A 15,013-nucleotide genomic window follows, 5' to 3' on the forward strand; every position below is an offset into this window, starting at 1 on the left:
GCCTGGCTCACGTTTTTAGATTTAACATCACTGTTGCTGGTTTTTTGAGACAGGGTTTTCTCTGTATAGCCCTGGCTGTCCTGGAACTCACTCTGTAGACCAGGCTGGCCTCGAACTCAGAAATCCGCCTGCCTCTCCCTCCCAAGTGCTGGGATTAAAGGAGTGCACCACCACGCCAGGCCTTTGTATCATTTCTGAAGGGGTGGACAGAGGTGCGCACTGAGCTGGAATCACGGGAGAGCACCGTGCTCAGAACGTTCCTACGTTCCTACGTTCCTGATGGTCTCCTGTGCTCCTCCTGGAACCTGATTTTGTTTTTCTTGCTGCCATCTGTGGATCCTCACAATGCAGGCAGGCTCTGAGACTGAGAGGCAGCCTCTGGTTGTCCATAGCAACCCAGCCTCAGGGGGCGTGCTGGGTGCCAAAGGTGTGGGGGCCAAGATGGTATTAGCTGTTCCTGCTGGAGTGTGTCAGCTCGGGAACACATTCCGTCACCCTCTGAGGCTATCTCAAGGAAGTCTGTCTGTTTCAGAGAAAGGGCTTTGCTAGCAGACAGTTACCACTGCTGAGAAATGCTGAGACCGAGCTAATCTCTCCCCCCTCCCTCCAGTTCTCCAAGTTGGGTGCCTCGGAAAGCCTGCCTGGGCTGAAAATGTGACAGCTCGAATCAGTCTGCCCTTAGAATTCCCTGTCTGTTCCTCCGTGTAACCCACAGGCCTCTGCTCCCTTCCTTGGCCATTTGCAGATCCTCTTGCCATCTCAGAGAGACTTCCTAGGAGTCAGTACTCGGGTGCCTTCCCACAGAGGACTGAGATAAAAGGCTTCTCTGGCATTTGGAGGCCATGCCATAGAAGAGTTTGTGGGCTTCTCACCTTCAGTTTAAATCTTGGCCTAACCACCCTCTGGCTGCACTTCAAAGACAGGGTAGACACCCGATCCTCCAACTCAGGCTCCGAATTAATTCCCCTACCCTTTATGTGTGTGCTACCTTGGTGAGTGTGTCCATCAAAGAGAGTAGCAAAGGGGATGGGGTGGATGTCCTGCGATGAGGTCACAGCAAGGCTCTGCCTTGAGTGTGCCCCTTGCTCTCATGCATTAGAGTCCCTCACTGAAGAAGCAAGCGACCTTGCACGGAGGAAAAACTGAAGTCTGCCAGCAACCTCGGGAGTGAGGTTTTCCCTAGATGAGCCTTCGGATGGCTGACACCCTTACCACCAGCTTGGCTTTGTGGGAAGCCAGAGCTGGCACAGTCCAGCTAAGCCACTCTGAGACACCCGCCCTCAGAAACTTCAGGGCACTCAATGTTTGTTGTGTTGAGCCAGGAAAGTTAGGGTAACTCAGAATATGGAAACAGACAATGGCGAGTAAGTAGCATCCTGAGATCTAGTTCCCTGTCTTCAAAACGGGGCGATTTTAACTGTGAAAGCTCTCTGAGGGAGTAACTGTGGGGAACTTAGCCCACTGCTAGGTAACTGAGATCTGGAACTGTCATCACCATGGTGACTATCATGCCTTGCATAGCCATGGACCAGCTGGAAAGCCCTAGGTGAGTCCCTGAACCCTATTGCACACATCCCAGGGTTCTCCAGCAGCAGAGCCTCCTGACCCATGAAGACAGCATATGTTTAACGCTCAGCCTAAAACGCTGAGAGGCTGCCTAGCAACTGCTATGCAAGCAATATCCAGTGTTATTGTGGACGCTTCTGGTGACAAGGACAGAGATCAGAGAAGAAGTAAGATCACCCTGAGCTGCCATCAGAGCGTGGGACCGGGTGCCCAGTGGGGAGCTCCTCAGACAGCCCGCATGTACCTAAGCGCTCATCTCCAGCAGGCACCAGCCCAGCAGAAAGCTTCTCCTCTCCTCCACAGAGCAAGGGCGTCTTGGGCATTCCCCCCGTTATGACCCTTACGTCATGGAACTGCCTGGTACGTCTGATTCCCCTCCCTTCGCTTGCAGTCTCTTGAAGAGTGGACGGTTCCAAGTCTTCGCCTGTCTACACCTACCCCGGTGCTGGGCAAGTGTGAAGGGCACAGTGAATGAGTTCCTAGGTGACAGCGTGCAGCTGGCGGCTGAGCTTTGTCTATTTAATCCTAGTGTCTTGTGGTCTCCCGGGAATGGCAACTGGGTTCACTCGGCGTTGGGTAGTTTTGCTGGCTGAACTGAACATTCTATAAAGTAGGGTGCCCGTCCTTGCTACATCCTTGCACACGCGTGGCTACTGAAGGCAGCAGGGAACAAACGGGAGGTAAGCAGTCAGTCAGCACTGGGTCCAGGGTGGTGATTTCTTCTTCTAAAATACCAATCATTCACAAGAATGCTGCTATCAGACCGCCCCGAGCCAGGACCTAGGCTGTGTGCCAAGGACACCGGCAGATAATGCCTGCTGCCCACAGCATATAGCTTAGGGTGGGAGTGTACACTGCAGAAGAGAGCCCTCGATTGTTGTCAAAGCCTCAAGCTGCGTGTACTTGTTGCTCCAGAAACCACCACCCCAGTTCTTCCCAGACCAAGCTTCCCTTCACCAAATAACCTTCCGCAGCAATCACAGTTCCACAGATGAGCAATGATCTAGTAAAGATCAGGATTTAGGAAGAAACCGTTGTGGTGTGAACAGTCAGCACCAATTTTCCCATAAGTCGATGGCAGTACACTTGCATGAGCTAATTCCTAGTGCTGCCCACGGAAAAAGAACATTGATAATTGTATCAAAATCAAAAACGCCCATCAATAAATCTAACAGCAAACAGTCAAAAGTCATACGTGGACAAGATAAAACATCGCTGAGAGAAGTCACGGGCCAAATAAACAGGAGCAGACTGTGGCCGATTGCCAGATAACGCCTCCCCCGCCCCAGCCCCCACTGACCTAGAGACGGAATCCAACCCCGATGACTCCTGCAGCTTTTCTCGACGAAATAATGAGCGGACTCTGAAGTTAGCACAACTATGCCCAAGAACAGAACTGAGGTGTCAGGAATACGCCAGACTTGAAGCCAGTGAGCATGGCAGCCTAGCGCTTGCATAAGGCAGACAGATGAGCCAAGACACAGGGTAGAAGCCAGGGACAGACCAGGGAGTACAGAGTCAATGACTTACAGTAGGGCAAGGACTAAGGAGGGGCGGGTCCTTTCAACATGTGGTATGCTATAACCAGATATTCATACACAGAATAAATCAGTTATATGACCCTTACTTCATATAACATATTTTGAAAATATTCTGAAAATGATCCATAGACTTTAAATCTTCAAACTTACAGGAAAAAGTATAAGTTATGTGAAGGGTGGGTTTGTTTTTTTTTCAGTTTAAACTCAAAATAAATCACAACAGAAAACGATTGAAACTGTCAGGCGTGGGCATCTGCTCTTCCAAGCAAAGATACTTGGGAAGACAGTATGGCGGCTCCTCAGAAAGTTAAAAATAGTCTGACACATGAGCCAGCAATCCCACTACCACATACAAATCCCAAGTCCATGAAATCAGTATGTCAGAAGGTGCCATCACGCTGATGGAGACTATAGCCTCGTCCATGATGGCTGAGCTACAGCCTCAGCCTGTGTCTATGATGACAGGACAGAGAAGCTGCCACACAGTGCGGTGGGATATTATTTGTCCTAAAAAATGGAAGGAAATCTTGTCATTTGCAACACATTTGAAGGGAGAAGGCTTAACACTAAAGAAATAACCCAGGCACAGGAAGTCAGCTCTCATCGGCATTAAGAGTCTTAAACAGGGAGACAGGTGGGACAGTAGTTACAACAGGGAGTGAGGAAGGGAAGGTGGCTAGCGAGCCATTAATTAAAAGATACACAGTTTCCCTTACATGCAGAAAGGCTAACTCAGGAGCTCTGCTCCACAGCATGGTGACCACAGTTGATAAAATGTTACATTGTTGAAAATCATTAAGAGTAAAATGTAAGTGTTCTGGCTATTAAAAATAAATAAATAAATGGCTGTGGTCAAACCACATGTTGGATTGCTCAGTTTTGCTGTTCTATAATGTACAACACTTTAGAATATTTTAAATCATAATGTACATGATAAACATATACCATTTTTCTTGTCAGTTGAAGTCACTGATTTTTATAAGTTCCTCTCTTCCAAAATGCTACTGAAAAGACCAAAAGGTAACCAGGAGCAGGGAGAGAATTTCATGAACAGCTGAGAAGGAAAACCACAACTAAAAAACGATGCACACACAAAGACCCGAGGCCTTCAGTACAGAAAAGGCCCTTAAAACTGCCGGTCAGAACACGCATTCCACCGGAGGCAGGGACAGGGCGCATAAACAGAACATCTCCACCAAAAGAAGTACAAATAACAACATGAAAGCAAGATCAATATCATTCAAGATTAAAGATATGCAAATGAAGATATGTCATTTAATAAAGAGTACTTGACACAGATATACTCGCACTACAGAAACACAATTATTCCAGAGACTGTTAACCGCGGATCGTGAAGTGGGCATGGTACAGACACAGCAAAGCCCCGGACCCATCACTGCGTCCATGCTGACTTGCTCCGTACCCGCCATTTGTAGCATTTGGTTTAGCGGGGTCAGAGAGACGTGGTTCAGCCTTCACCGAAGATCCCACATACAGGAAAAGGTGCATCTTCAGTTATCCCCGAATAAATGTGCGGAGATACTGCTGAAAGGAAAACTCGCCAAGGCAGCTCCGGGTGACTGCTACTTTATTTCTAAACTGCAGTGTGGTTTTTTTAATATGCAACATATTTATATTTCTACAACTAAAGAAATATAAATTTCTTCACTTTAAAATGAAGGATGAGAATGGGTCAGCAAGATGGCTCAGTGGGTAAAGGCACTTGCCACCAAGTTTTAACAACTGGAGTTCAATCCCAGGCTCCCACAAGCGGTTCACACACACACACACACACACACACACAGAGAGAGAGGGGGGGGGGGCAGACAGACAGACAGAGTCACAGAGAGACACAGAGACACACAAAGAGAAATGTAATAAGATTTTTAAAAAGTTCCCTCTTAATGTTTCAACAAAACAAAAAGACACTGAAGGACAGTAAGGCAAATGGCCGGAGAGAACCAGTCCCTCTTGTACCCTCCCCTAAGTGGACTTGATGATAAGAGCAGCCATCAGGCACATGCTCCAGTTTGTACAGGATTAGGAGCAATTCGAAGAACAGGTTCCAACAGGTTCCCACCATTGTGGGCACTGGCTGTGCTGACACTTGGGCAAGTCACTGAACCGCGAGCCTCAGTTTCCTTTGTAGAACTAAGGCTTGTAAGCACCAGTGTTTGGGTAAAACACACCTGCCGGACAGTGGTGGCGCACACCTTTAATCCCAGCACACGGGAGGCAGAGGCAGGCAGATTTCTGAGTTCGAAGCCAGCCTGGTCTACAGAGTGAGTTCCAGGACAGCTAGAGCTACACAGAGAAACCCTGTTTCAAAACAAAACAAAACAAATAAACAAAACACCTGCGCTGGCTAGTTTATGTCACAACTGGAGTCATCTGAGAGGAGGGAGCCTCAGCTGAGAAGATGCCCCCACAAGACTGGGCTGCAGGCAAGCCCGTAGAGCATTTCCTTCATTAGTGATTGGTGAGGGAAGACTCGGTTCCGTCTGGGTGGTGCCTCCCCTGGGCTGCTGGTCCTGAGTTCTGTAAGAAGGCAGGCTGAGCTCCTCCATGAGGAGGAAGCCAGCGAGCAGCACCCCTCCATGGCCTCTGCGTCAGCCCCTGCTCAAGGATCCTGCCCTGCTTGAGTTCCCATCCTGACTTCCCTCAGTGATGAACAGTGATATAAGCTAGATAAAAGGTCCTCATGTTGTAGCTGGCCACGGCGCGGCACGTCATCCTATCAGTAGTAACCCTAAGACAACCTTGTGCCCTCGGCTAGGCCTTTGACACAGGGGAAGAACTTCATAGTAAACACTTTCCTGTGTCGTCACTGGGCTCATTCCGGGCCTCCCTTCCCCCAGCCCCACCCCTCACTCACCCACCCCACCCACATCAGTGTTAAGAGAGTGGGAAAATTATTGCTGAGCCTGAGGACTCTAGAGACCGAGAGAGAGAGAGAGAGAGAGAGAGAGAGAGAGAGAGAGAGAGAGNAGAGAGAGAGAGAGAGAGAGAGAGAGAGAGAGAGAGAGAGAGAATGAGAGCACTCAGCACACAGTAGCACCTTCCTTTTCCCCAGACTTCCTTCTCAGTCCCTGACTTTCCACCTGCTCCTGCTCTGCTGTCCTGAGGCCCAGCGTCTGCTCTGTCAGCCCTAGCTGTCCTTCATATCCCTTCCCAGGTAAGGGAAGACTGCAGACTGGGGGTGTCCTGACTCCTACAATCCAGGATGCCCCGTCCCTCTGCCTGTCTTGGAACAGCACACATCAGCGTGCTGGAAGCTCCCTGACACTGCTGTGGCCACCCCGAAACTCTCAGCAAAGCAAGCTCTGGCTTATGGCTGCTGCGCTAGCAAATTCAAGAGGAGCCAACAGACACCAACTCTTGGGTCGTCAATGCAACCGGAAGCCAGAACGAACTGAGGCTGGAAGGAAGCCACTTTCCCCGGGCATTCCTGAGCCGAGGCCCAGGCTGGGCTGGGGCTTACCTTGGGCAGGCTGACTGGAGTCCGGGGCTTGGTCCTGGGGTTCTTGATCAAGAGTCTCTGGTCAAGGGGCAGGAGGTGGTACTTCATGGCTTCGATGAGGAAGTCCTTACAGGTGTTGTTGTTCTTGATCAAAGCTTCCTCCTCGACTGTCTGGGGGTAACAGCGCACAGGTGAGCTTCCAGCAGAGTGGGGCCATGATTCCCTAGGCTCTCCCCAGGCTAGAGCATTCCTAACTCTCACTCATCCCTTCTACTCCACACCACTTCAGACTCTGAGAAAGGCCCAGAGTTCCAAACTACCACAGGGAGTTCCACCTCTCAGTCCTGTTCCACCACATTGAACCTCTGATCCTCAGTCTCTTCATCTATAAAATGGGCACTTCACATGAACAAACTCAGTAGTTGGTGAGGTGCTAGCCCTGAGGAAGACACTGATGGACACAAGGCTTCTAATCTGAGCCGCTCAAGTCCAGCTGCAGAATGAGACACTGGATTCACTAAGCCTTCAAGCCAGCCATGTACAAAGAAGGCCTGGCCAAGTGTCTCCTGGGCCCAACAGTTGTGAGGAATGAACATATGGCTGGGGCCATCGTCTTCTGGCAGCTTGGAGCTGGTAGGAGAGACGGATTGATGAAGGGAGGCCTTTGCCTCCAGAGCCTTCTTTTTCCCAGACATAGAATTCTGAGTTTCTCTCGCCCTCCCAGTTGGATGGAAACACAAATGTCTAGAGAGAGTGTCCAGGGTCGGGCAGCTGGTCTCAGAGAGCCCCTTCGGCGTGAGGGGGAAGCCCCCAGGGAGTTAGTATTCTCGGGTGCAGCTACAGTGCAGGGTGATAAGCAAGCTTTAGAAATACAGATTGTGCTGGTGTGCACAGGAGAACCAGTGTCCCTGAGCCGTCCCCTTAAGAACGATCACGATGGGGGCTGGAGAGGTGGTTCAGTGGTTAGAGCACCAGCTGCCCTCCCAGGGGGACCTGGGTCCCATTCCCAGCACCCACAAAGAGGCTCACAACCGTCCATAACTCCGGGGATTCCAGTGTCCTCATCTGGCCTCCAGGAGTACCAGACACACATGCAGAGAAAACACTCGTACACATGAGACAAAATTCTAACAAGAATGATCGAAATTATGACATTTGTGCTGTGTGTTGTATCACACGACAGCACGGTATACATTTAGATGCCGTTTTTTTTTTTCAATGCCCGTTAAGACCTGGGTAACTTAGCAACTCTGAGCCTGAAGGCCGCCAGTGTGGAGGGAGGAGCTGCCCAGAGTCACCCCACCGGCACCGGCACCTGCACCACCTTCAGGTTAAACTCCTTTAAGTTTCCAGGTCAAATAAATGTTAATGAAGCATCCTTTCCTAGAGGAGTTTACCTCACGAGGCCTGATAAAAGTCAGTTTTAAAGGAGGGTCCATAGAACCTTTCTCTGGCCTCTCAACCTCTTTCCATAACCAAACCTGAATTTCCGATGGTAACCAGAGTAAGCCCGTGTCTTGACAAGTCTCAGTTGTGGGGGGTCTCGGAAGCTGCCTTAGCTTTCTGTGGAACCCAGTCCCTTGGGTACCCACCCTCACTGTGAAACAGTCCTTGCTGGAGGCCATTTCCATGGGACAGAGTGGGGTTGACCATGGTAACTCAGGCAGGTCAGGGGAGGCGACGCATGTGGCCACCAGGTGGCAGCACTGAGGGAACTCCCAGCACACGCCTAAGCACCTGTGAAGGGGTCTCACAAGGAGACACACAGAGAGGGCGTGCACTGAGCCCTCGGGCCTGTGAACAACAGAAACGTGCACACGGGGCTTCACAAGTACTCATGGACTAAACATCACCTGTAGCCCCAGATACTAGAACAGCAGCCAGCATCCCCTGGACACTGTAACAGGCCTTTCTTCCTGGACTGTCCCTTCTTGTGCCCATGCAGCCCTATCAGGGCTGGTGTTGTTTTGACCAGAGAGAGATTGAGGTTCTAGGGTCAGGTGCGACAGGGAGTGACGAGGGCTGAGGGCTGGGTGGCACTGCTCAACCGTCTCTCTCACCCTGGCGTCTGAACACTCCTCGGGAATGGCTAAGGGCTGGCCAACTTGCCTCGGCATTTCATTAAAGTAGCATGTCTGAAGGATTGCAAGGACGTCTGACACCATTTACTGCACGAAATGAACCAGCCCGTGCACAAACAAGACAGACGAGACAGACGTTATCAGAGGTGGCTGCTCGTGGGAGTGTGTGCTTCAGGGCCATGTGAGGGTGGACCTCAACTGGGACTCCCTCACGCTGTGTGGAGGTTACAGACCAACCCCAGTCTCCAAGCTTCAAAGCCCCAAATTGAAAAGAAAAAGTTGGGTGGATATCATGAGGCCTATAAGGAGCTGTTTAGGGATTAAATGAGAAGACATAAGTGCACCCAGAATTCTTAATCTTTCTTTCTCTCTGAGGGTAGAACACACTCTGGATGCATCTAGGAAGAGCCGGTTTTCACACTCCTGACCTGGACTCCAGGTTGCCTAAGGTCACAGCAGAGAGGGAGCACAGGGAAATCGAAGCAGAGAGGGAGGACGGGGATTTTATGGAAATACCTCTTCTTTCTCCGTCCTTCCCAGGGAAAACCAACTCATACTGAGTGTCCCTTCTATCTGGCTCTGTGCTGACCGCCCACCCGGATACTCAAGAGTTCCTGAATCCTTGCAACAGTTCGTCACAGATCCGCTGCAGCATCCGAGACATCAGGAGCACCAGGAGACAGTGAGGTAGCTCAAGGCTGTTGGATGGACTGAAAGCTCACATGCCCTGCTCCCATCTGGGCTTTTACATTCCCTGTCTGTACTTCACTCTCGATCCAGGGAGTCCATGCCCTCCGTCCCCACGTAGACTCACGAAACACCTCAGCCACACCACACAGCCAGAGCTCCCTCCGTGCTCCTCAGGCTGGGTGAACTTGAAAACACTCACCTGGACCAGGTAATCCCTCGGTAAGAGAGGGAGCCGGACATGCTCCATCAGCTTTGCCATGTGGTCTAGGCGAGTCTCCTTCTCATAATTGATCCATGAAATCACAGCTTCGAACACCTGGGAAGGAAAAACAGAACGCTTGCAAAGAACGGCCTCAGCTCCTAAGCCAGGAGGGAGAGTTGCCCACCAGCTGCATGGGCGTTTAATCTGAGGCTTGATATTCAGGGTGAAACAAAGAAAGGAAGGCCGAGGACACGAGCTGGCCTATCAGAGAACACACACGTAGAATGATAAACCTGCTGGCCAGGACATACAGACATTTTGGTTCAAACTAAGTAGTTCTGACAGTCATTTAAGGCTAGAAACACGGAGTGGTCACTGTAAACTGGGTATGAAAAGAGTGCTCCAGGGGCTGGAGAGATGGCTCAGCGGTTAAGAGCACTGACTGCTCTTCTGGAGGTCCTGCGTTCAAATCCCAGCAACCATATGGTGGCTCACATCCATCTGTAGTGAGATCTGATGCCCTCTTCTGGTGTGTCTGAAGTGTATTATTATATGTGTACTTACATATAATAATAAATAAATATTTGGGCTTGAGAGAGAGGGGTCAGAGCGAGAAGAAAAAAAGAAAAGAAAAAGAGTGCTCAAAAGGACCAGAAGCCCTGGGGCAAGGTTCCCTCCCCTCACATATGTCCCGGGTCATGTAGGATGGTGACAGGATTGCCCTCTGCCTAAGGCTGGCTCTGATGACGGAAAGTGACACCAAACGCCAAAGGACAAGGAAAGATCTCATGCCTACGCAAATCACAAATTGAAAGCTGGGGAACCTGAACCCAAAAGGAGAGGCTGTGGCTTGCTTTCCACAGGGTTAAATCTAAATTCAAATTACACCTGACCATGCTGCCAAACTGGCAAAGTCTAGAACTGACGAGGCAGAACCAACCAGAAGTCTTACTGGAAATGGATAAATATACCTTCAGGGGGGAGAAATAGAAATATGAAAAGTTTTTAAAAAATCCCTTCTTGGGTAGAAAGCTTGCTAGAAGGCTCATGTAAGTGGGCAGGGACATGTGCCTAAGGTGTCCGCTGTAGTGCTATTGTGGTAGGATTCTTATAAAGAACAAGGATGAAAAATTTGTATTTGCTGTTAAAGAGAAGAAAACATGGGCTGCAGAGATGGCTCGGCAGTTAAGAGCACTTGTTCTTTCAAAGCACCCACAGAGCGGCTCACAACCATCTGTAACTCTAGTTCTAAGGGACCTGATGCCCTCTTTACGACTGATCAAATTGTACACTTAGCGTGTAACACGTCACTGTTTATGCAAACTCTACTCAATGTCGAACAGTCTTGCTTTTCAAACTACAGTAACAGATCCTAACTCAGTGAATACAATCAGATCCCGGAGCCCACGGACTCTTCAGGAAGTACAGGAAGGGCTCGCTTCTGCAAAGGAAACCGCCAGCTAATGAGTGTAAGAGAATGCCAGAATTGTAGTAACTGACTCAGCGAGAGTCACCAGCAGACACTAACGTCATAGGTCGTCCAGGAATAAGAGTTCTAGTCTCAGAGTCACGCCACAGGTGACATTCCTTACAGAGCAGGTGGCACATTTGACAGATACAACCTCAGACAAGGGATCAAGGTTACTAAATTTACTACCTGTAGCAGAACAGATTTATTTATTTATTTATTTATTCATTTGCTTGGTTGTTTGGTTAGTTGGTTGGTTTTGTTTTGTTTTTGCTTTTTGAGAAAGGGTCTCTCTGTGTAGACCTGGCTGTCCTGCGTAAACCAAGCTAGCCTTGAACTACAGAGACCCTTCCACGTCTGCCTCCAGAGTGCTGGGATTCAAAGTGTGCACTACCACACCCTAGCCACTAAACTTGTTTGGATTTTTTGTTAGTTTGTTTTTGTTTTTAATAAGATTTATTTTTACTTGTGTGTCACTTACAGAAGTGCAGGTAACGCAGAGGCCAGAAGAGGGCACTGTCTTCCTTGGAACTGGAGGTACAGATGGTTGTGAGCCACTAGGTGGATGGGACTCGAACCCACGTCTTCTGAAAGAGCAGTCAGTGCTTTTAACCACTGACACATCTCCCTAGCCAAGAATTTAATTTTTAAGAAACAGAATGGAACAGAATTAAAGAAAAAGAGCAATACATAGTATATGCTCAGTTTTTCTCATTTTTGAATGTAATGAGCTGTATATTAATTAACCATACGCACACAAATACTGAAATCCTCCTGCATGTCTTACAAATCCTAAATTCAATAGAGTTCTGTGTGTAATATTCACTCAAAAGCTCTTGTCGGTGAATGGGTGGGTGAGCAGACCCAGAGGAAGCCTTTGAGGAAGCCATGGATCCCAGCTAGGCTGGAGTGGAGAGCAGGGCTGGGAGGAGAAGGGGTGGAGCCTGGTGGGCAGCAGAGAGTCAGAGCCCCTGGAGAAGCAGGGCTTGTCTGGGGGAGGTGACGGGCTTCACATGCCACCCACACCTCTTATTCCCTTCTCCCTGACTGTGAACTTCTACAGGAATGAGAAGTTCACCATCTGTCTCCTGCCCACATCCCATATAGTATGATCTCAAGTGGCGGGGTGACAGACACTGAGGAGGAATGAAGCCTTGGGCAGGTAGAGTTTAGTCATGGACCGCATTCTCCACCACGAAGCAGCACAGCCTTCATATAAAGGTAAAAAAACGTGAAGCCTGGGCTGGAGCTGTCCCATAAGGGGCTGCCCACAGCGGCAGCACCTCCTCTCCAGCCTCCCTGAGCATCCCCAGAGAGACAGAGCCTCAGCAAAAGCCAGCCTCAGTGAGGAAGGGCTTCCCACCCTCACCCATGGGCCTGATGCAGAGAAAAGGGGGGTGAAAAAAAGCCACCAATCCCTGAGACGAAAACCCACCAATCCCTGAGAAGGAAACCCACCAATCCCTGAGAAGGAAACCCACCAATCCCTGAGAAGGAAACCCACCAATCCTTGAACCACCCCACCCCCACCCCCCACCCCAAGCTCAGCTACCAATCCTCAATCTAGAAATTGCTGCCCTAAAAAGTTTCACCCCCTAGAAAATCCTATATAAACCCTGCCCTTTGTTCAATCCCCTACCCCCCCCCCCCCCGCTGTCTGCTCTGCTCCCAGGAGCAGCGAGCAACCTTTCCTGGGTTCATCGTTAGATACCCTGGAAACCTCTAATAAAATCCCTTCATGAGATTTGCTGCCTGGTGTGAACCTCTCGATGGAAGAAGCCAAGAAGCAATGAAGAGAAGAAGGAGCTGAGCTGAGGCTCCTGAGATGGGGTTCCCCTCCTGAGCTGCAGAGTCTCAGGATGCTTTTCTATTGGGAAACCTTCTGGCCTCAGAGCTGTGTGGTTCCTGGACTTCCAAGTCCCAGAATACCCTTCTATCTGAGCAGAAACACAATCCCCAGCAGCTCTTTCTGAGAAGGCCTCACAGACTCCGCTGCCATCCCGAATTCTCACATAAGCCAACTTAGTCAATGTTCTGATCCATCATTAACTTTTCCAGCCCGGAACCGGAAAGAGGCAGTTGTGTGGTCCCCTCACACCCAGCTGTGGTGCTTCTGTTCCCCATTCATCTCAAGTGTCTACTAGCCCTGCTTGACAAAGTAGAGCACACAGGTCAAATCCAGTCTGCACCAGTTTTGTAAATAAAAACTCTCTGAACAGTGCCACACTCATTCAGAGTCTCCAGGGTACTCCATGCCCAGCAGCAGAGATGAGAATCCCACAGCACAATGCCCAAAATACTCAATATCTGCCGGCTACAGGAAAAGTTATAAACTCATACTCTGTAAAAATCAAAGCAGTGATCCCAGGGCTTCGATCGAGGGACCGAGTAATACTTACAATGCTACAATGTTTCTGTGAGTTCCCTGATGAAATGCAAATGCTTGACTGCTCACACTTCTTTGCTTTCAAACAAACAGGGTCATTCCCTCGCTGACTTAAGCTGCTGAACCAGTTTCTTGGATGCTCTATGTGCAAATGAGTTGAGGCAAAGTCCTGATTGTTGTAGGCTCTCAATCCTTAAGTGTAAGCATAAGCCCTGGCCAGAAAACACTGGGTAACTCCCCACCCCATCCCACCCTGTTACTCAGGCAGCCAAGCCGGGCTGGACCTGAGTACCTCAAGAAAAGGGGGATCAGGGCAGTGGGCACGGATGCTAGCTTTCAAAAGGTATTTTGAAAATCAAGAAGGAGGATTCAAGATCCATTGGCAAGATTGTAACTCGGTGAGGTGATTCTCATAACAGGAACTAGAAGAGAAGCTAATTAAATAATAACAGAGGGAAAAAATGAGGTTCCTGCCCAAGGACCTGATTTGCTAATCAAAACTGGAGAGGATTTTGATCAATAACACTTTACATGTATAACCTCATTTAATCCACAACAAACTTCCAAAAGAGGTGTTGTGATTCATATTTTAGAAATGATCAAATAGCCTCAGAGGGTAACAAGTTAGCAGATGCCACCAGGGAGGAGGAACTGCAGATGCAAACTCACCTCAAACCCCAATCTCCAAGTTTGAGTGCTGTGCAATAATGCATCTCGGTCCCGAGTGGCGGAACCCCTGAGCCAGCTGCAGAGCTGGGGGCCAAGTCCTTAAGCCTGTGGTACTAATTATAGCTCTCCACACGGTCCCAGGATGTCATCCCAGGGAAGGGACAAGGGCATTTGCTGTGTCTGCTGCCATGCTTTTAAACCTAGAGTTTCTGTATGCAAGAATGGTCACGTTTTGTTTCTTAATTTTTTAATTAAAATACACTTACATTGTTTACCCCCTACCTTTTCCTCCCCCAACCTCCTTCATATCCCCCTCCTCCCTCTCAAATTCCTAGCATCTTTTTGTTAGTACATATGCACATACATACATATCTACACACATACACAATCTACTGCATCTCTCCGCTGTTGCTGGCATGTCTACAATTTCAGGGCTGACCACTAGATTTTGGATGACCCATTAAGGAGCTCACCCCTGGCGGAAACTAATTCTCCCACTTTCCATAAGCCGTTTGGAAGACTTTTTTAAGCAATGGATTAATTTTTTTTTCTTAAGGAAGTTGATCTGAATCATTGCAGAGAATGTAGCAGAATCCCTGGGCATCCTACAGAGCTACCCAGAAATACACCAGGAGGTAGAGCGTACACGCGGGCGGGCGGGGGGGGGGGTTTCTCATGCCTTTGCAAACAGCTACTCCATAGTGAACTCTAGTCCCCGCCTCTGCTCAGGGGTAGTCAGTGTGGTAACTGAGAGGGTGTGGGTTGTATGTAGCTTTTGCTACCCCACCTAAATTCCAGCAATGGCCTCGATATCAGCCCCTACCCAGATTCCCTTGAATCCACAGATTAAAAAAAAAAAAAAAAAAAAAAACAACAAACACACACACACACACACACACACACACACACCAGTTAATCAATTGGTGTGGGAGGTCACCACAGGCCACACT

The 15,013-nt window shown here is 49.2% G+C and overlaps 1 protein-coding gene across 5 annotated transcripts in view; it reads right to left on the bottom strand.

Annotated features, from left to right (window-relative positions):
* Positions 1 to 15,013, bottom strand: part of Klhl3 (kelch like family member 3) — a 120,317-nt gene that overhangs the window by 20,058 nt on the left and 85,246 nt on the right. For all 5 annotated transcript variants that reach the window (XM_029547556.1, XM_029547557.1, XM_029547558.1 and 2 more), the window contains exons 7-8: positions 9,538 to 9,654; positions 6,589 to 6,738 (exon numbers count right to left, since the gene is read on the bottom strand). In XM_029547556.1, the coding sequence (XP_029403416.1) occupies positions 6,589 to 6,738; positions 9,538 to 9,654 (267 nt within the window). The remainder of the gene's footprint in view (positions 1 to 6,588; positions 6,739 to 9,537; positions 9,655 to 15,013) is intronic.

This window comes from Mus pahari, chromosome 16, assembly GCF_900095145.1.
Source record: "Mus pahari chromosome 16, PAHARI_EIJ_v1.1, whole genome shotgun sequence".
Lineage (NCBI taxonomy): Eukaryota > Metazoa > Chordata > Mammalia > Rodentia > Muridae > Mus > Mus pahari.